General features: G+C 35.3%; 1 protein-coding gene across 3 annotated transcripts in view; it reads right to left on the bottom strand.

Annotated features, from left to right (window-relative positions):
* Nucleotides 1–16,631: 16,631 nt before the first annotated feature.
* LOC139519635 (uncharacterized) overlaps nucleotides 16,632–23,466 on the bottom strand; it is a 38,790-nt gene continuing 31,955 nt past the window's right edge. For all 3 annotated transcript variants that reach the window (XM_071311836.1, XM_071311837.1, XM_071311838.1), the window contains 6 exons: nucleotides 22,422–22,492; nucleotides 22,061–22,092; nucleotides 21,603–21,750; nucleotides 19,456–19,532; nucleotides 18,364–18,414; nucleotides 16,632–17,758 (listed from right to left, as the gene is read on the bottom strand). In XM_071311836.1, coding sequence (XP_071167937.1) covers nucleotides 17,160–17,758; nucleotides 18,364–18,414; nucleotides 19,456–19,532; nucleotides 21,603–21,750; nucleotides 22,061–22,092; nucleotides 22,422–22,492 — 978 coding nt within the window. In that variant the 3' untranslated portion in view covers nucleotides 16,632–17,159. The remainder of the gene's footprint in view (nucleotides 17,759–18,363; nucleotides 18,415–19,455; nucleotides 19,533–21,602; nucleotides 21,751–22,060; nucleotides 22,093–22,421; nucleotides 22,493–23,466) is intronic.

The raw sequence follows: 23,466 nt of genomic DNA, 5'->3' as shown, positions 1-23,466 counted from the left end.
TCATTGCTTACATGATTTTATTAAAAGGAATTACATCTCCAAGTCCTAATTAAGAACTGTGAGCTGAAATAAAAATCTCCATCTTTACATTTCTGAAGTCTTAGACTAGCAATTTGACATCAATTTGAGAACCAAGTCCTCATTTTTCGGCCTCTTCTACCAGGCCACACTGTTCAGTTATTTTACGAATTGCAAATTGAAAAGGTACTTTATTTTTCACAATTCCGTCCAGGTACTCTGGGTCAATATAACTTATCAAACATTTCATATACATCTCAATTATTTTCATCATAGGACTGACCAGGGTTTCAGCTGGATAAGAAGTGGCCTTTCCTTTTAACGTTTTGGATACATTACAAATAGAAGCCAGATATAACTACATTGGTTAGACGTATAAAGAGGGGCATGAGATATCCCTAAACATGTTTAACACTGCCGCATTTGTTGCACCTGCATGTCCGTAACCTTTGCTACATTTGTATATAGTCATGGGCGTCAAGTTGGTTACCTATTCCCTATTCCCTATTCGTTACCTATTCCCTATTCCCTATTCGTTGCCTATTCGTTACCTATTCCCTATTCCCTATTCGTTACCTATTCGTTACCTATTCCCTATTCCCTATTCGTTGCCTATTCGTTACCTATTCCCTATTCCCTATTCGTTACCTATTCGTTACCTATTCCCTATTCCCTATTCGTTACCTATTCGTTACTTATTTGATTTTTAATATCCTTCCCCCTTTTTAATTATGGCATGGAATAGTTTAATATGGCTGCAGTTACCATGGAAACGGCACAATTGTGAAAAAAATGAGCTTTTGGTTTTTGGTGAACTGTTTGGATATGCTTCAACTCAGAATCATCATATTTTAAAACAATGTAGGTGCCCACTATATACAGGTGTTGGATTATTTTGGCGATCATTGGAACTACTATGTTGCCATGGAAACTACACCAAAATTTTCAAAATTCTCAAAATGCTCAAAACTTCATGAAACTTCACAGTAATGATGAGCAACATTGGAGTTGGAATTTCCAAAATAGGTCTTGTTACCATGGAAACAATGCAAAAAGGTCAAAAATTTCAAAAATAAGAATTTTCCGCAAACTGGATGAAACTTTACAGGAATGGTAACTGGCATAGGCAGAGTTGGATTTTGAAGTTAGAATTTTCAAAATGGCCGCCGTAACCATGGAAACAGCAAAAATATCAAAAATTCAAAATGTTCAAACTTAATGAAACTTTGCAAAAATGTTACTAGACATCTGTAGATGCTCTCTTTGACTTTGGAATTGTCAAAATGGCTGTCGCTCACCTTGTAATAGGGGGAAGGGGTGCCTTCCGTTATTGCTAGCAATTACAAATCTAGTTGTTAATAGTCTTACATATGGTAATAGTTCTGAATTGGTTGAGGTAAAATGATCTTTTTATGACCTATTTATATGTGTTTGTGCTCAACCGATCCTTTTACTTCATATTCGATACGCATTTGTTCCTTACTTGTTTTTTATACGTTCTACCTTTTAACTGCTTTATGTCCGTATGTTTGAAGATGGATCTTGGTTCGACGGGATGAAATCACCGTGTTAGCGCTTGCGTAAAAACGAAGATGTGGTATGATTACCAATGAGACAACACTCCACATTAGACCAAAATGACACAGAAATTATCAACTATAGTTCACTGTACGGCCTTCAACAATGAGCATAGCCCAAACCGTGTAGTCACCTATAAAAGGCCCAGACATGACAACCTCATACAATTCAAACAACAAAACTGACGGCCGTATTTCATATACAAAAAAATAAACGGAAATATGTAACACAAAAACAAACGATAACTACTTAATTTCAGGCTCTTGTCTAGGGACAGGCACATACTTACATAATGTGGTAGAGTTAAACATGTAAGCAGGGTGTACATCGTTTCGGAGCATGCTTTTACCTTGTTTAATTCGTTCCATCACTCGCTTATAATTCGCTTATAATACGTGTATCTTACGTTGCACCTTTTAAAACACGATTTTCAATTGTTTTGTTGTCTCTGGTGGAAGATTTGGGCTCTTAGAGGTGATATAACTCTATAAGTGCATTTGTATCCGTTCCAGCGGTCGGATAATACCCTGTTAAATATTCGTTACTAATTCGCTTTTAAAAAGTTTGTTGTACGTTGCACCTTTTAGAAAAGGATTTCCAATTGTGTTCATATCTCTGGTGGTAATAATGTGTTCTTATAGATGAAATACCCCTATAAGCGCATATGTACTCGTTCCAGCGATCGGTTAATACCCTGTTACCTATTCGTTACCTATTCGTTACCTATTCACTTATAGTACGTTTGTTGTACGTTGCACCTTTTAGAAAAGGATTTTCAATTAAATTCATATCCCTTATGGTAACATTGTGTTCTTAGAGATGAAATGACCCCATTAGAGCGCATGTACCCGTTCCAGCGCTCGGTAAATAACCTGTTACCTATTCGTTACTTATTCGCTTTTAATGCGCGGGGTATACGGTGCACCTTGAAATAAATCGTTTTTTAATTGTGTTCAGGTCTCTGGTGGTAGGAATGTGTTCTTAGAGATGAAATTACCCTATTAGCGCGCATGTACCCGTTCCAGCGCTCGGTTAATACCCTGTTACCTATTCGTTACCTATTCGTTACCTATTCGCTTATAATACATTTTTTATACGTTTCACCTGTTAGAAAAGGATTTTCAATTATGTCCAGGTCTCAGACGGTAACAATGTGTTCTTAGAGATGAAATGACCCCATTAGAGCGCATGTACCCGTTCCAGCGCTCGGTAAATAACCTGTTACCTATTCGTTACCTATTCGCTTTTAATGCGCGGGGTATACGGTGCACCTTGAAATAAATCGTTTTTTAATTGTGTTCAGGTCTCTGGTGGTAAGAATGTGTTCTTAGAGATGAAATGACCCTATTAGCGCGCATGTACCCGTTCCAGCGCTCGGTTAATACCCTGTTACCTATACGTTACCTATTCGTTACCTATTCGCTTATAATACATTTTTTTAAAACGTTTCACCTGTTAGAAAAGGATTTTCAATTATGTCCATGTCTCAGGTGGTAACAATGTGTTCTTAGAGATGAAATGACCCCATTAGAGCGCATGTACCCATTCCAGCGCTCGGTAAATAACCTGTTACCTATTCGTTACCTATTCGCTTTTAATGGGCGGGGTATACGGTGCACCTTGAAATAAATCGTTTTTTAATTGTGTTCAGGTCTCTGGTGGTAAGAATGTGTTCTTAGAGATGAAATGACCCTATTAGCGCGCATGTACCCGTTCCAGCGCTCGGTTAATACCCTGTTACCTATTCGTTACCTATTCGTTACATATTCGCTTATAATACATTTTTTTATACGTTTCACCTGTTAGAAAAGGATTTTCAATTATGTCCAGGTCTCAGACGGTAACAATGTGTTCTTAGAGATGAAATGACCCCGATAGAGCGCATGTACCCGTTCCAGCGCTCGGTAAATAACCTGTTACCTATTCGTTACCTATTCGCTTTTAATGCGCGGGGTATACGGTGCACCTTGAAATAAATCGTTTTTTAATTGTGTTCAGGTCTCTGGTGGTAAGAATGTGTTCTTAGAGATGAAATGACCCTATTAGCGCGCATGTACCCGTTCCAGCGCTCGGTTAATACCCTGTTACCTATTCGTTACCTATTCGTTACCTATTCGCTTATAATACATTTTTTTATACGTTTCACCTGTTAGAAAAGGATTTTCAATTATGTCCAGGTCTCAGACGGTAACAATGTGTTCTTAGAGATGAAATGACCCCATTAGAGCGCATGTACCCGTTCCTGCGCTCGGTAAATAACCTGTTACCTATTCGTTACCTATTCGCTTTTAATGCGCGGGGTATACGCTGCAACTTGAAATAAATCGTGTTTTAATTGTGTTCATGTCTGGTGGTAACAATGTGTTCTTAGAGATGAAATGACCCCATTAGAGCGCATGTACCTGTTCCAGCGCTCGGTAAATAACCTGTTACCTATTCGTTACCTATTCGCTTTTAATGAGCGGGGTATACGGTGCACCTTGAAATAAATCATTTTTTAATTTGTTCAGGTCTCTGATGGTAAGAATGTGTTCTTAGAGATGAAATGACCCTATTAGCGCGCATGTACCCGTTCCAGCGCTCGGCTAATACCCTGTTACCCATTCGTTACCTATTCGTTACCTATTCGCTTTTAATGCGCGGGGTATACGCTGCAACTTGAAATAAATCGTGTTTTAATTGTGTTCATGTCTCAGGTGGTAACAATGTGTTCTTAGAGATGAAATTACCCTATTAGCGCTCATGTACCCGTTCCAGTGCTCGGTAAATAATCTTGTTACCTATTCGTTACCTATTCGCTTTTAATGCGCAGGGTATACGCTGCAACTTGAAATAAATCGTGTTTTAATTGTGTTCATGTCTCAGGTGGTAACAATGTGTTCTTAGAGATGAAATGACCCCATTAGAGCGCATGTACCCGTTCCAGCGCTCGGTAAATAACCTGTTACCTATTCGTTACTTATTCGCTTTTAATGCGCGGGGTATACGGTGCACCTTGAAATAAATTGTTTTTTAATTGTGTTCATGTCTGGTGGTAACAATGTGTTCTTAGAGATGAAATTACCCTATTAGCGCGCATGTACCCGTTCCAGCGCTCGGTTAATACCCTGTTACCTACTCGTTACCTATTCGTTACCTATTCGCTTATAATACATTTTTTATACGTTTCACCTGTTAGAAAAGGATTTTCAATTATGTCCAGGTCTCAGACGGTAACAATGTGTTCTTAGAGATGAAATGACCCCATTAGAGCGCATGTACCCGTTCCTGCGCTCGGTAAATAACCTGTTACCTATTCGTTACCTATTCGCTTTTAATGCGCGGGGTATACGCTGCAACTTGAAATAAATCGTGTTTTAATTGTGTTCATGTCTGGTGGTAACAATGTGTTCTTAGAGATGAAATGACCCCATTAGAGTGCATGTACCTGTTCCAGCGCTCGGTAAATAACCTGTCACCTATTCGTTACCTATTCGCTTTTAATGAGCGGGGTATACGGTGCACCTTGAAATAAATCATTTTTTAATTTGTTCAGGTCTCTGATGGTAAGAATGTGTTCTTAGAGATGAAATGACCCTATTAGCGCGCATGTACCCGTTCCAGCGCTAGGCTAATACCCTGTTACCCATTCGTTACCTATTCGCTTTTAATGCGCGGGGTATACGCTGCAACTTGAAATAAATCGTGTTTTAATTGTGTTCATGTCTCAGGTGGTAACAATGTGTTCTTAGAGATGAAATTACCCTATTAGCGCTCATGTACCCGTTCCAGTGCTCGGTAAATAATCTTGTTACCTATTCGTTACCTATTCGCTTTTTATGCGCAGGGTATACGCTGCAACTTGAAATAAATCGTGTTTTAATTGTGTTCATGTCTCAGGTGGTAACAATGTGTTCTTAGAGATGAAATGACCCCATTAGAGCGCATGTACCCGTTCCAGCGCTCGGTAAATAACCTGTTACCTATTCGTTACTTATTCGCTTTTAATGCGCGGGGTATACGGTGCACCTTGAAATAAATTGTTTTTTAATTGTGTTCATGTCTGGTGGTAACAATGTGTTCTTAGAGATGAAATTACCCTATTAGCGCGCATGTACCCGTTCCAGCGCTCGGTTAATACCCTGTTACCTATTCGTTACCTATTCGTTACCTATTCGCTTATAATACATTTTTTATACGTTTCACCTGTTAGAAAAGGATTTTCAATTATGTCCAGGTCTCAGACGGTAACAATGTGTTCTTAGAGATGAAATTACCCTATTAGCGCGCATGTACCCGTTCCAGCGCTCGGTTAATACCCTGTTACCTATTCGTTACCTATTCGCTTATAATACATTTTTTATACGTTTCACCTGTTAGAAAAGGATTTTCAATTATGTCCAGGTCTCAGACGGTAACAATGTGTTCTTAGAGATGAAATGACCCCATTAGAGCGCATGTACCCGTTCCAGCGCTTGGTAAATAACCTGTTACCTATTCGTTACCTATTCGCTTTTAATGCGCGGGGAGTACGGTGCACCTTGAAATAAATCGTTTTTTAATTGCGTTCAGGTCTCTGGTGGTAAGAATGTGTTCTTAGAGATGAAATTACCCTATTAGCGCGCATGTACCCGTTCCAGCGCTCGGTTAATACCCTGTTACCTATTCGTTACCTATTCGCATATAATACATTTTTTTATACGTTTCAACTGTTAGAAAAGGATTTTCAATTATGTCCATGTCTCAGGTGGTAACAATGTGTTCTTAGAGATGAAATTACCCTATTAGCGCTCATGTACCCGTTCCACCAGAGACATGAACACAATTAAAAAACGATTTATTTCAAGGTGCAACGTATACCTCGTGCATTCAAAGCAAATAAGGAACGAATAAGAAGCAGGGTATTAACTGAGCGCTGGAACGAGTACATATGCGCTAATAGGGGTATTTCATCTAAAAGAACACATTATTACCACCAGAGATATGAACTGAATTAAAAATCCTTTTCTAAAAGATGCAACGTACAACAAACGTAATATAAGTGAATAGGTAACGAATAGGTAACAGGGTATTTATCGAGCGCTGGAACGGGTACATGCACGCTAATAGGGTCATTTCATCTCTAAGAACACATTGTTACCACCAGAGACACGGACACCATTGAAAATCCTTTTTTGAAAGGTGCAACGTACAACAAACGTATTATAAGTGAATAGGTAACGAATAGGTAACGAATAGGTAACAGGGTATTAACCGAGCGCTGGAACGGGTACATGCGCGCTAATAGGGTAATTTCATCTCTAAGAACACATTGTTACCACAAAAGACATGGAGACAATTAAAAATCCTTTTCTAAAAGGTGCAACATACAACAAACGTATTATAAGTGAATAGGTAACGAATAGGTAACAGGGTATTAAGCGAGCGCTGGAACGGGTTCATGCGCTCTAATAGGGTCATTTCATCTCTAAGAACACATTGTTACCACCAGAGACATGAACACAATTAAAAAAACGATTTATTTCAAGGTGCAACGTATACCTCGTGCATTAAAAGCAAATAAGGAACGAATAAGTAGCAGGGTATTAACTGAGCGCTGGAACGAGTACATACGCGCTAATAGTGGTATTTCATCTAAAAGAACACATTATTACCACCAGAGATATGAACTGAATTAAAAATCCTTTTCTAAAAGGTGCAACGTACAACAAACGTATTATAAGTGAATAGGTTAACGAATAGATAACAGGGTATTTATCGAGCGCTGGAACGGGTACATACGCGCTAATAGGATCATTTCATCTCTTAGAACACATTGTTACCACCAGAGACACGGACACCATTGAAAATCCTTTTTCTGAAAGGTGCAACGTACAACAAACGTATTATAAGTGAATAGGTAACGAATAGGTAACAGGGTATAAAGCGAGCGCTGGAACGGGTACATGCGTGCTAATAGAGTCATTTCATCTCTAAGAACACATTGTTACCACCAGAGACATGGGCACAATTGAAAAACGATTTATTTCAAGGTGCAGCGTATAACCCGCGCATTAAAAGCGAATAGGGAACGAATCAGTAACAGGGTATTATCCGAGCGCTGGAACGAGTGCATACGCGCTAATAGGGGTATTTCATCTAAAAGAACACATTATTACCACCAGAGATATGAACTGAATTAAAAATCCTTTTCTAACAGGTGCAACGTATAAAAAAATGTATTATAAGCGAATAGGTAACGAATAGGTAACAGGGTATTAACCGAGCGCTGGAACAGGTACATGAGCGCTAATAGGGTAATTTCATCTCTAAGAACACATTGTTACCACCTGAGACATGGACATAATTGAAAATCCTTTTCTAACAGGTGAAACGTATAAAAAAATGTATTATAAGCGAATAGGTAACGAATAGGTAACAGGGTATTAACCGAGCGCTGGAACGGGTACATGCGCGCTAATAGGGTCATTTCATCTCTAAGAACACATTCTTACCACCAGAGACCTGAACACAATTAAAAAACGATTTATTTCAAGGTGCACCGTAAACCCCGCGCATTAAAAGCGAATAAGTAACGAATAGGTAACAGGGTATTAACCGAGCGCTGGAACGGGTACATGCGCGCTAATAGGGTAATTTCATCTCTAAGAACACATTCTTACCACCAGAGACCTGAACACAATTAAAAAACGATTTATTTCAAGGTGCACCGTATACCCCGCGCATTAAAAGCGAATAAGTAACGAATAGGTAACAGGTTATTTACCGAGCGCTGGAACGGGTACGTGCGCTCTAATGGGGTCATTTCATCTCTAAGAACACATTGTTACTACCAGACATGAACACAATTAAAACACGATTTATTTCAAGGTGCAGCGTATACCCCGCGCATTAAAAGCGAATAGGTAACGAATAGGTAACAGGTTATTTACCGAGCGCTGGAACGGGTACATGCGCTCTAATGGGGTCATTTCATCTCTAAGAACACATTGTTACCACCTGAGACATGGACATAATTGAAAATCCTTTTCTAACAGGTGAAACGTATAAAAAAATGTATTATAAGCGAATAGGTAACGAATAGGTAACAGGGTATTAACCGAGCGCTGGAACGGGTACATGCGCGCTAATAGGGTCATTTCATCTCTAAGAACACATTCTTACCACCAGAGACCTGAACACAATTAAAAAACGATTTATTTCAAAGTGCACCGTATACCCCGCGCATTAAAAACGAATAAGTAACGAATAGGTAACAGGTTATTTACCGAGCGCTGGAACGGGTACATGCGCTCTAATGGGGTCATTTCATCTCTAAGAACACATTGTTACCACCAGACATGAACACAATTAAAACACGATTTATTTCAAGGTGCAGCGTATACCCCGCGCATTAAAAGCGAATAGGTAACGAATAGGTAACAGGTTATTTACCGAGCGCTGGAACGGGTACATGCGCTCTAGTGGGGTCATTTCATCTCTAAGAACACATTGTTACCACCTGAGACATGGACATAATTGAAAATCCTTTTCTAACAGGTGAAACGTATAAAAAAATGTATTATAAGCGAAAAGGTAACGAATAGGTAACGAATAGGTAACAGGGTATTAACCGAGCGCTGGAACGGGTACATGCGCGCTAATAGGGTCATTTCATCTCTAAGAACACATTCTTACCACCAGAGACCTGAACACAATTAAAAAACGATTTATTTCAAGGTGCACCGTATACCCCGCGCATTAAAAGCGAATAGGTAACGAATAGGTAACAGGTTATTTACCGAGCGCTGGAACGGGTACATGCGCTCTAATGGGGTCATTTCATCTCTAAGAACACATTGTTACCACCTGAGACATGAACACAATTAAAACACGATTTATTTCAAGTTGCAGCGTATACCCCGCGCATTAAAAGCGAATAGGTAACGAATAGGTAACAAGATTATTTACCGAGCACTGGAACGGGTACATGAGCGCTAATAGGGTAATTTCATCTCTAAGAACACATTGTTACCACCTGAGACATGGACATAATTGAAAATCCTTTTCTAACAGGTGAAACGTATAAAAAAAAATGTATTATAAGCGAATAGGTAACGAATAGGTAACGAATGGATAACAGGGTATTAACCGAGCGCTGGAACGGGTACATGCGCGCTAATAGGGTCATTTCATCTCTAAGAACACATTCTTACCACCAGAGACCTGAACACAATGAAAAAACGATTTATTTCAAGGTGCACCGTATACCCCGCGCATTAAAAGAGAATAGGTAATGAATAGGTAACAGGTTATTTACCGAGCGCTGGAACGGGTACATGCGCTCTAATGAGGTCATTTCATCTCTAAGAACACATTGTTACCATCAGAGATATGAATTTAATTGAAAATCCTTTTCTAAAAGGTGCAACGTACAACAAACGTACTATAAGTGAATAGGTAACGAATAGGTAACGAATAGGTAACAGGGTATTAACCGATCGCTGGAACGAGTACATATGCGCTTATAGGGGTATTTCATCTATAAGAACACATTATTACCACCAGAGATATGAACACAATTGGAAATCCTTTTCTAAAAGGTGCAACGTACAACAAACTTTTTAAAAGCGAAATAGTAACGAATATTTAACAGGGTATTATCCGACCGCTGGAACGGATACAAATGCACTTATAGAGTTATATCACCTCTAAGAGCCCAAATCTTCCACCAGAGACAACAAAACAATTGAAAATCATGTTTTAAAAGGTGCAACGTAAGATACACGTATTATAAGCGAGTGATGGAACGAATTAAACAAGGTAATAGCATGCTCCGAAACGATGTACACCCTGCTTACATGTTTAACTCTACCACATTATGTAAGTATGTGCCTGTCCCTAGACAAGAGCCTGAAATTAAGTAGTTATCGTTTGTTACATATTTCCGTTTATTTTTTTTGTATATGAAATACGGCCGTCAGTTTTGTTGTTTGAATTGTATGAGGTTGTCATGTCTGGGCCTTTTATAGGTGACTACACGGTTTGGGCTATGCTCATTGTTGAAGGCCGTACAGTGAACTATAGTTGATAATTTCTGTGTCATTTTGGTCTAATGTGGAGTGTTGTCTCATTGGCAATCATACCACATCTTCGTTTTTACGCAAGCGCTAACACGGTGATTTCATCCCGTCGAACCAAGATCCATCTTCAAACATACGGACATAAAGCAGTTAAAAGGTAGAACGTATAAAAAAACAAGTAAGGAACAAATGCGTATCGAACATGAAGTAAAAGGATCGGTTGAGCACAAACACATATAAATAGGTCATAAAAAGATCATTTTACCTCAACCAATTCAGAACTATTACCATATGTAAGACTATTAACAACTAGATTTGTAATTGCTAGCAATAACGGAAGGCACCCCTTCCCCCTATTACAAGGTGAGCGACAGCCATTTTGACAATTCCAAAGTCAAAGAGAGCATCTACAGATGTCTAGTAACATTTTTGCAAAGTTTCATTAAGTTTGAACATTTTGAATTTTTGATATTTTTGCTGTTTCCATGGTTACGGCGGCCATTTTGAAAATTCTAACTTCAAAATCCAACTCTGCCTATGCCAGTTACCATTCCTGTAAAGTTTCATCCAGTTTGCGGAAAATTCTTATTTTTGAAATTTTTGACCTTTTTGCATTGTTTCCATGGTAACAAGACCTATTTTGGAAATTCCAACTCCAATGTTGCTCATCATTACTGTGAAGTTTCATGAAGTTTTGAGCATTTTTAGAATTTTGAAAATTTTGGTGTAGTTTCCATGGCAACATAGTAGTTCCAATGATCGCCAAAATCATCCAACACCTGTATATAGTGGGCACCTACATGATGATTCTGAGTTGAAGCATATCCAAACAGTTCACCAAAAACCAAAAGCTCATTTTTTTCACAATTGTGCCGTTTCCATGGTAACTGCAGCCATATTAAACTATTCCATGCCATAATTAAAAAGGGGGAAGGATATTAAAAATCAAATAAGTAACGAATAGGTAACGAATAGGGAATAGGGAATAGGTAACGAATAGGGAATAGGGAATAGGTAACGAATAGGCAACGAATAGGGAATAGGGAATAGGTAACGAATAGGTAACGAATAGGGAATAGGGAATAGGTAACGAATAGGTAACGAATAGGTAACGAATAGGGAATAGGGAATAGGTAACGAATAGGCAACGAATAGGGAATAGGGAATAGGTAACGAATAGGGAATAGGGAATAGGTAACGAATAGGCAACGAATAGGGAATAGGGAATAGGTAACGAATAGGGAATAGGGAATAGGTAACCAACTTGACGCCCATAAAAAAAATTCTGTATAACTGTGATTTTCAACAATTTATCAAAGTCCAAAGCCCGTAATTTCAGCAAAAATTAGCGGAGCGGAACGAAACTTATACTTGATCTGTAACTCACAAACCAAAAATCAGTCCAATATCTGAAAGCGTTTAGAAAAAAAAGTCCGTATAACTGTGATTTTCAACAATTTATCAAAGTCCAAAGCTCGTAAATTAATTTCGGTAAAAATTAGAGGAGCAGAACGAAACTTAAACTTGATCTGTAACTCATCATGATTAACTCCTATACCAAGAATCTGCCCAATATCTGAAGCCGTTTAGAAAAATACTCCGTATAATAGTTTGTTGCGGAATGACAGAATTTCCAAAGCCCGTAATTTCATCAAAAATTATCAGAGCGGAACGAAACTTAAACTTGATCTGTAACTCATCATGGTCAACTCACATTCCAAAAATCCCCCAATATCTGAAGCCGTTTAGAAAAAAAACTCTGTATAATGGTTTGTTGTGGAATTTCGGAATTACGGAATTTCGGACAAGGGTAGAACTATATGGCACTGACAACTTCGTTGCAGGGCCATAAAAATGAATTTCAGCAAAGATATAAAGAAATATATGACAATGAAATATCATCTCTTGACCAAAATAGCAAACTTCTATTGTTTAAGAATATAAAAACTGACTGATATAAACAAGAAACTGAATTTTATTTGACATACCCTTATCTTGATACAAGAAAACTAATATGCAAATTTAGAATAAGTGATCATCCCCTCACTATTAAAGACTTTGTAATAAGTACAAAGTTCTGGATGAATCCCATTTCTTTCTAATATGTAAGATAAATGACGATTTAAAACATGTCTTTTTTAATGATTTAAAAACTCAATACAAAGATTTTTCTAATAATAAAATGAAATATATATACTAAATCCAACCACTAGTCAGCAAGTGAAATCTTTAGGCTCCTTTATTAAACAGTCTATGGAACTGAGGACAGGGAGCACTTGAGGTCATTTGTTGTGTTTAATGTTTATTTTTATTTTTTATGTAAATTTCAATGTCATTATTATATTGTCGTTATTACATGTAATTGTCATGCCTTTGGCCCTCTTATGGGTGTAATTTGTGCTTTAATAAATTTATTATAATGGTTTACTTTTTATCAAGTGTGACTTGGATGAAGAGTGGCATAGAGTTGTCTCATTTGCATTCATGTCACATCTTTTTATATATAGTCAATGTATTGAGAAAATTTACCTGAATCAATGATTGATTAATTGATTGTTTCTTACTTTTAATACCAGTGGCAAACCTTGCTAGATATTTATTGCTAATAAATTCGTCAAAGAACTAAACCTTAGCCTAATAATTGAATCATTAAAATGAAGCCAAGAGTGAAATGCCTCCTGTTGACTGGTAAAATCAAAGTGCGATATCATTTGAAGAAGTCAAGTGTTGAAGGCCGTACAGTGACCTATAGTTGTTAATTTCTGTGTCATTTTGGTCTTTTGTGGATAGTTGTCTCATTGGCAATCATACCACTTCTTCTTTTTTATAAGGTCAACTGTGACCTGCCAGATGACTAATATGATCTAATATACACCTCACAAACATAATATAGGCCATATATAGTTGAATCATAACACAATCATTCATACCATAATGAAACAAAATTATGCAAACAACATGATCATTATTTTTTCTAAATTTTATTTTGCATTCAGTCTGAAATGAATGATGAACGAAGATGTAGCAAATTTAGAATACATTTGAGTAGAATGAACAAAATAACACGTCTACATTTGTCAAGAAGAACAGTAACTGTTTATTGTGAAAACTGTGGTGACAGACATAAAACATAACCCATGTTGGTTATTTTCTTTAAAGAAATAAATAAAATGCATAGAATTTATTTTGTATCTGCTTCAATCCTTTATTTTAATAACAATATGCTATATGACATGATATAAATGGCAGCAAACCAACAAGACAAAAAAAATCGATGCGAGGTCCCTCATTTCTGTATTCTTCATTTTTTTAACGTTATTTTTCCCTATGTTCTGCCCATTAATCTCTATTCTATATTTTTGTTTGAGCTATTTTTCTTTATTCTTCATTTTATTTCCTATTTATTCTGCACATTTTACCCATTAGTCTTTATTCTGTAATATCAACCAGATCCTTGTCTAAATTATAACAATTCTGTTAGCTTTTTAAATATTCATTTCTTTTTTACTTTTACAAAGTACACAATTTATACAGAAATTGAAAATTATGAACATTCAAGCCTGCACGATCCAAACTATAAATTTGTATGAAAGATGTAAACTTTAAAGTTTGCTATCATTTATTGAGAAAATGATAATTCAATATGACACAATGCTCCCTATATGCTGTGTTATATTTATGCAGTCATGCATGCAGGTGACACAAAGTGTTGCCTCCCCCTAAAAAATAATTGGGGGGGGGGGGGGGGGGGGGGGAGAGGAATATTACGATTATATTTGTTTTCCTATTATTAAGGTCCCACCCTTTTAACCTCTTCTCAAGATTGTTTTGTTTGTGTTTGCTATACCCTGCAACAGTTACTGCACAAAAAAAGAAAGGTTATACCACAGGGAGAGCTGTTTTCAACATTTGAACAAAAAGCAATTTTTAAAATCAGACAAAAAGTCTTTCAATAAACTAAAACTTTCCATTAAAAGGGAAATATACCGTATGGGGCTGTCTTAAACTTGCAATGAGGTGAGAGTTTTTTTTCTTCTTTTTTTTTTTTGCTCCTTGTAGAATGCCTCACTGTAACCTAAAGACGAAGAACAGCAATCAAAATGCTGTTCTTTAGCTTTTTTGGGTGTTTTTGCTGTGTTTTTACTTAAATTAATTTTCATGAAATTTACTTCAATTAATTCATGAAAATCATATAGTAACTGTTATGACTAATAAACTATGAACAATTTGTGTTGAAACGTCAGTTATGGTTCAATTATTTATAAATTATAAGTTTTTGTTAAAATTACTTTTGGCTGCAATCCCTGATCCAGGAATTGTGGTAGTGTAAAACAAGAATGTGTCCTAAGTACATGGATGCCCCACTCAATCATTTTCAATGTTCCATGGACCATGAAATAGGGTAAAAATCTAATTTGGCATTAAAATTAGAAAGATTATACTATAGGGAACATGTGTACTAAGTTTCAAGTTGATTTTACTTCAATTTCCTCAAAAACTACCCTTTCCAAAAACTTTAACCTGAAACTCCCACTTTCATTTTCTATGTTAAGTGGACCGTGAAATTGGGGTCAAAACTTTAATTTGGCACTTAAATAAATTAGAAAGATCATATCATAAGCAACAAGTGTACTAAGTTTCAAGTTGATAGGACTTCAGCTTCATCAAAAACTACCTTGACCAAAAACTTCAACCTGAAACTCCCACTTTCATTTTCTATGTTCAATGGACCGAGAAATTGGGCTCAAAAGTCTAATTTGGCTTTAAAATTAGAAAGATCATATCATAAGCAAAAAGTGTACTAAGTTTCAGGTTGATTGGACTTCAGCTTCATCAAAAACTACCTTGACCAAAAACTTTAACCTGAAGCGGGATGAACGAACGAACAGAGCCACAGACTAGAAAAAAAATGACAATTTTTTTTAACCTAAAGCGGGACGAACAAACAAACGGAGCCACAGACCAGAAAACATAATGCCCCTCTACTATCGTAGGTGGGGCATAAAATTAAATTGGCCCCGTTTTGGTCTTCGGTTATGTGGCTATATTGTTTTCTGGAAGCTCTCAGGTCCAAAATGCACCAAATGATTGTTTTTTAACAACATATCCAAAATGTTATGACCTTGAAGTCTATCAGGTTCTTTAATTGAGAGATTTGTTTTACTTAGCAATACACTAATGCAATTTTTGTTTAAATGGACCCATTAAAGAAGCATTTTCTGACCTGTTTGATATTATTATCAGATTATTACATGGCATTTTTCATATCGCATGTATTATCAGCCCTAGGTTCAACATCAGCCCAAAAGCCGCATGGCTCGAGGGCTGATATTGACCGAGGGCTGATAATACATGCGATATGAAAAATGACATGTTATGATCTTTTTATCATATGCTTCAACAGTAGAGAAAAATAACAGATTCATATATTGATCCTTCTACGTGGTTCCCGAAAAGAAGTTGAAAGAGTAAAAAGTTCACGGACGTCGGACCCAAAATTTGATACGTTCAATATGAAATCTTTCCATCATATGCCTCAACAGAGAAAAAAAACAGATTTTAATATAAACGAATCGACAAAAAAATAATTTAACAATATACATAATGAAAATTGTTTGGAAAAGTAAACTTTTTAAAAGTAACTTTCTAAATTATGTTTCAGAAAAACTTAAAAAATGTATTTATTTAATTAATTTTTTTTAAATTAAATTTAATTGTTTTACACAATATACTTTCCAGTATTCAAATAATTGTTTTGTACACTACTTTGTAATGTTTTTCATTGAAAACGTAGCATTGAGGTGTATTTTCCGGAATTTGCCGAGTATCACCGGAATGCCATGTGATAACGTTACGGAAAGGCATGTGATAACAATCGAAGCATGTGATAAACTTTTCATATCAGCCCGCTAAGCACCAATTCGAAAAATATGGAAAAATTCGCTATTATCATACGGTAAAAATCATATGTTATTTAGTCTAAGTATATGATAAATTATGAACTTAAATACAAGGCCATATTATTTTGCAAAAGTTATCCTTGTCCTTAGTCAGATTGAGTTTCAGCCAGTTTAAACTTTGAAGTTTCTTGATAGAAATCAAAAGAATCAATTTTGAAGTTAGACTTTCCCCCAATATAATTCCATTGCTGTTACTTGAATAAAATGTAGAGAATTTGGTCACACTAAACTGAATATCTGAAAGTTATACTAGAGTTTGCAACAGAGGAACATGGACAGCTTTTAGAATTCTCTTAAACAGACTAGACATTTTTTTATTTTGTGGAATGACAATATAAGAATTTTAATTATGGGTAAATATAAGTGTGATGTTGCATAACTAGACACATTTTTCTCAATTTAACTTAATACCAATAAAATAAACCATAACAATAAATAACTTTCATATCAATACATCACAAAGTTTACAATGATGATAAAGAATCACAATAAAATAATATATAGGACTGTTCACAAACTTCAATCATGATAAGTTAATTTAGTCAAGAGACATTATTCATTTCTATGCTTTGACTGCCTGACACATTTCACATTGTAATGAATTGCCTCCATTTTCATAAGTACATTGTACACAGTTCCACTTTGGTCCACCACCTCCTCCCATTCCACCAAATCCTTGACCTCCCTGTCCCATCATTCCTCCAAATCCTTGACCACCTTGTCCCATCATTCCTCCTATTCCCTGACCTCCTTGTCCTTGACCTTGCCCCATCATTCCTCCTAGACCTTGACCTCCTTGTCCCATCATTCCTGCCAGACCTTGACCTCCTTGACCCATCATTCCTGCCAGACCTTGACCTCCTTGACCCATCATTCCTGCCAGACCCTGACCTCCTTGTCCACCTCCTAATCCACCTTGGCCCATTAATCCTGCTAAGCCCTGTCCCCCCATTCCAGCTTGGCCCATCATGCCTGCCAGACCTTGTCCACCTGCCCCTCCCTGACCCATGAGTCCTGCTAGCCCTCCCCCTCCTCCTTGTGCCATCTGATTCAGTAAATTCATTCCACCTCTTCCTCCTCCCTGTTGAAGCTGAGCTAAGAAATCCATTCCTCCTGCACCACCTGCCTGTGCCTGTTGAGCTCTCATCTTTTTCTCTTTATCTAAAATGATATTGAGATCATGCAATTATGGCTGGAATGGGTGGAATAGTTAGTTATCAAAGGTACCAGAATTATAATTTAGTACGCCAGACGCGTGTTTCATCTACATAAGACGCTCAGTTCAAAATAGTTATAAAGCCAAATAAGTACAAAGTTGAAAAGCATTGAGGACTTGAAATTTGACTCAAGGCCTAAATATTTTAATAACATATTTTGCAATTTCAAGGGTAAAAGTATGGCTCTAAACATACTATCACCTTCCCATGGAATTTTAATGCAAACAAATTTTAAAATCTAATTGAGTTACTTATCAACAAGTTTTCATATATTTTTTTGTCAAAAGACTTTCAAGATTTTACTAGCTTGTTTGTTTTTGTTGATTTTGATCTGTACAAATTACTGCTCAAAGATATACATCTTAATGTAAACCTTTACCCAAAATGTTTATATGCAAACATGAAAGTTTGTCAGAAAGATTAACAAACATAAGGATCGATCGATTGAGAAAATTGCTAAATCACCAAATTGAACAATGATGAGGGAATAAAAATCAATAATATGCAAATACTACCATCTTACTATATAACAGTAAGTAAAATACTTACATAAATTCCACTCATTGGTTCTTAGTCTATCTTGTTCATCAACTGACATACCTAGATAAGTTAAAGCAAAAGTTAAAGCAACTTCAATGAATAATAACACTTGAGCATAACAGAATTATGGTATAATTAAACCTAAGGATGAATTATAATGGATTCTTATTGTAAGGATTCCTGCTTCAATTTCAAAACTCTCTATTCTTTATATATAAGATCATTTGAACTGAAGTAAAAGATAGAGTTAATAGAGTTATAAAAAAATTGATATATATAGCTCACAGTATTCTAAAGTTATCTTTCTGAAACCAAATTTAACTATGCTCACTCAGAGATAAGTTAAAAGGCACAACTCTTTAATAGTAGTTGGAGCAGGGAACAGTTAAAACTTTCACAGGTATTTCATGGTAAGTAATACATTTGACATCAAAGCCACCTCTGTCATATTTTATGCAGGATTTCCTCTACAAGGGATGTTGACAGATCTTGAAATTCTTCATCAAATGAAGTGAATATGTCAAAACAGGCTTTAATTAAGGAGTGAAAATTTGTTTTAAGCACTTATATACCCATTCTAAACCATCAAATATTATAGATTAGTAATACAAAAGAGACTTTACTATTGTTTAGTACTTCAAGGGAAATAACTCTGAATGCTCACTATTTTTTTTAATATTTAGCAATAACTTTTAGGACATCAGCAGTAATTGAACTTGACCAGTACTTCATTCAAAGGATTATTGTTGCAAAGTTTAAACTTTTATTGTACCATCCAAAAACCATCATACTAATTGAACGTAATTGAAGGGCACAACTATATGACTGTAATTGTTGCAACTGTTGAAGTCAACATTCAACTGCATTTTGTGGTAGTTAGTAATAATGCAAAATCATATGGTACTAAACAAAATGGAAACTTAAATAAAAAGTAAGGAACAAGCTGTACGGGACAAACATATGGAGAAGCTGCTTGTAAGACTTTTTTCAGAAAGCATGATAATTCATATAGAAATTCCTAAATTTGAGTCAATTCTTTAAAGTTAAACATCATTTTCTTATAACGACTTGTTAGAGATTAACATTATACAGAATACTTACGTAAAAGTTTTATTTCTCCTCTTATAGATGAATCATTAACATTAACATACTCCATTTTGTCAAGGTCAAAATTATATCTGTAAAAGAATTTTATATAAACATGTTATTAATCAAAATATAAATAGATTTGAAAAAAAAAAAATTTTGGACCTTCAAATTTATTTAAAAATTATTGATGCAAGCTATACTTTATTGTAGTTTTAACATGGGTAGGCATTATATTCGTGATTATTTTAGCCCAAGTAAAGCGAGGGCTAAAATAACACGAATATAATCACCACCCATGTTAAAACTATAATAAGGTATAACTTGCATCAATTATTTCGATTCTGATTAGAAAAATTACAGTAATTTCTATGTCCGATGTGTATAAGTGTATATTGTTTGTGTAGGCTATTCCATGAACCTCAATTGTTTGTTTGTAAAAAAGCAAATGTCTGGCACTGTAATTTTTCAGAGGGAGGAGTTTGAACATCCAACATGAACAGTGTCATATCTGGTTCAAATATGTAAATTTCGGATGCAACACATTACAATTATAATAAGGGTTATTCCAGAAAAAAATGTATGGGGGGGGGGGGGGGGGGGTTGGAAGGCACATTATATTAATAATACATGGGTGATGGGTATCAGAGCAACTTTTCACACTATAATGCACTATAATTCTCAAATACAATTGTCTGGGTGGCGGGTGCTGACAAAAACTGCCTTCCAACACCCCCATACATTTTTTTCTGGAATAGTCCTAAATGAATTAGAAACAACATTTGCATCATTTAAAAGTATACAAGTGTTTTAAGTTAATGAAATATATTAAATGCATGCCAATTTAATGAAATTCATTATTCTGCAGTAGTCAATATACGCATGTGCAAACAAATTTTATTGGATTTAGAGCATGGCTTTGTTCATAAAGCGAAAGAAGCATGTCATATTAGAATACTTATTTTAATCTATCAACAGGTATGAATTTCAATACAGATCTGCCACTGATAATAAACACCATTTATCATCGTACAGCGGATATAGGTACTAACCAAGCGGGCATGAGCGATTTTCGTCTTACACAGTAACGAAAATCTTTGTTTTGCTTCATCAATATTCAATGTACATTTCTCAACATTTGAAATTCCTGCTCCCAAATAATTTTGGCATCAATTTTTTCCTATTCATAAAAAAAATTTGACATTCTAATAAGAACAATTAACTTGTACATGCGCAAATAGTTGTGAATGTCCACACCAACTTTCAATTTCGATGCAGTTGTTGAGACATTTACATGTTTTATCTGAAAGAAACCTAATACAGGGCAAAAGTAATAGTTACCAATCATAAACCTACCTCTGATTACTCATTCCTTGAAACATTTTGGGTAATAAACGAGTATGAAAATCAAGTTTTTGTGTACTGTTTACAACAACTTAACTATGCACCGTACATAAGGATTTATGTGGCCAGCTAAACACTGTACACAATGCTTCTTTCAGGATAAAATATCGAAAAATAACATAAAGCAGGCTATTATTTGAACTTGGAATTATTTTTAATTATGGAATTTACATAATTTCTTGTGCTTGCAATTTTTAATGAATTCCATGTGTATTTGGTATAAAAATGTTTTGAGCGGTTCATAACACTTTCTATACAATGTATTTTGTATAGATGGTGTTGTGCACGGCACAGTACATTCTATTGAAAATGTACTATCTTATTTGTAATAGAAATTGCTGTGTGCAGCACAGAACATTAAAGCATAGAATAAACATGGAATTTATTAAAAATTTCAAGAACAAGAAATTATGCAAATTCTATAATTAAAAATAATTATCTTATTATCGTTCTTGTTTTGGGAAAATAATGAGACATCTCTAATCATCAACCTACGACCAAATCATTTCTTAAAACAGCAATTTTGTTTAGATTGAAGCACACATTGATATCATGTGAACAAAACAAAGATATTTGTTACTGTGTAAGATCAAAATCACTCCTGCCAGCTTAATTAGTACCTATATCCCCTGTACGATGATACACGGTGATAAATTAGCAACTTCATAATCATTATACATAAAAATCTTAGCCTACCCTATTCCTTGTTATAAGATGATGACTTTACTTTTACTTTAAAAATAAAAGTGTATTCTTACCCTATTCCATGGTGCAAGGTCATGACTATGCCTCTGCGAGCTCTCTGTGTATCTATATGGTTGAGCACTGTATTATTTGCCTCTTCATCAAGTGTCCTCCATTCCGTAGGACTATCGTCTTTAAATTGATACTGTATCACTGTTTCTGCTGTTAAAAAAATTGATTGATGTTTTAAATTTATGATTCAAATGCAGCATTATCAGTATAAAGGTTACAAGGTTTGACTGTATACCCCAAATCCATGACAATTAGTACCTTGGCATATTTGACTAAAATATTTCAGAGGTTGAAAAACTAGGCAATCCATATTTAATTAATTGATGTCATATGTCTAATATGATGTTGAACAATTTATTATAATAAACACTGTAAGGTATTGTATCAGGAACCAAGATGATCAAGGGGGTGATCTGTCAGACTGGTAGAAAAAACATAATAATTTTAGAAAAGTACTTACTTATACCCCTATTTTTTCTTTCTTCTTCATCACTGAAATTAAAAAAAAAAAAAACATTCAACTATAACATGTACAAGTTTAATTCATATAAAATTTTTCATTCTTGCTATAACAATACTGGTAAGTAACTTATGGGCTCTGCAAATTCGTGAATTAATGTGTTGTTTATTCACTGGTTAAATATCCCCTAACCCCACACTTTTTTGCCATAGAAAATTAAATCCCCTACCCTAATAGGTCAAACTTTTATGAAAGCATTTACACCACTTTAATTTTATAAAATCTCTTTTTCCATGGATTCAAATACCATGTGATGTTAACAGGGGGGAACTGAGGTAATCCTGAAGGGTAATTAACTTACATTATTTCTAAGTCAAAGCAGTCATCAGCACCAAATCTGTATCTTTCTCTTGTGCCATTTGGCCATTTCACCTTTTGAATATTGAAAAAGATATAAATTTTAATTCAGTCTTGACGTACACAAAGCACAATAGTTCAAAATATATTTATAAAAAAATAATACGTCACTACGTACATAGGTATTAGATTAAATTTCTTTAAAAAAAATAGTCAGTGTTACTCTAACTTGAACTATCATGCTGTATAAAACATACAATGTCCCTTTAGTATTTTGTAACCCAAAAATAAATCAGTAATTAAAATTCTACTGAAAACATAAACAAGAGGCACACTTGTGCCTGTATCCCTCACCTAGTAAAACAATAGCCAGTTTGCTAATAAGAAGTTATAATTTTGGCAATTTAATCAAATTGTTAAACCTAGTTTCTCTAGTTTTTGAGATAACCGCTGAAACTGCAAATAAAAATATACATATATTTCAGGGGCAATAATTCTAAAACAGGCTGACTATTTCTTGTTGTTGTGGGTACTTTTGTTTTTATAATTTTATGTTTTACTAGCTCCTTTAGTTTTCATATTAACAGCCAGCATTGCTAAAACTTGGAGAACAATAGTTTTAATGGTAACAGTCAATAACTCTGAAAATGGGTATAAATCTACAATTCAAGGGCAATAACTCAATATATATTAGCATCCTCAGATTTTTCAGAAATTTTTCATCTAGATAGGACTTGCCATGATGATCAATTTTGTAGATTTCACCAAATGACAGGCGACGTGTGATGGAAAAACAGGTATCAGATCTATAAATGTACAGTAGAATTTATGTTAAGGAGGCTCAAGGGTACAAAAATTTTAGCAAAAATTTAAACATTTGTTTTCATTGCAAATTCTAATTATTTTTGTATTTATTGTACAAAAATCAACCCAAAAAATCAATTCATGTTGGCTCCAGATGACTATTAAAATGTACATATCATTGAAAAATTATCTTTCTTTGGTTAAAACCATTTGTCATTTATTTGCATTTAAATTTAAATATCTGC

Source organism: Mytilus edulis, chromosome 4, assembly GCF_963676685.1.
Source record: "Mytilus edulis chromosome 4, xbMytEdul2.2, whole genome shotgun sequence".
Classification (NCBI taxonomy): Eukaryota; Metazoa; Mollusca; class Bivalvia; order Mytilida; family Mytilidae; genus Mytilus; species Mytilus edulis.
This window is presented reverse-complemented; position numbering and strand designations above follow the sequence as displayed.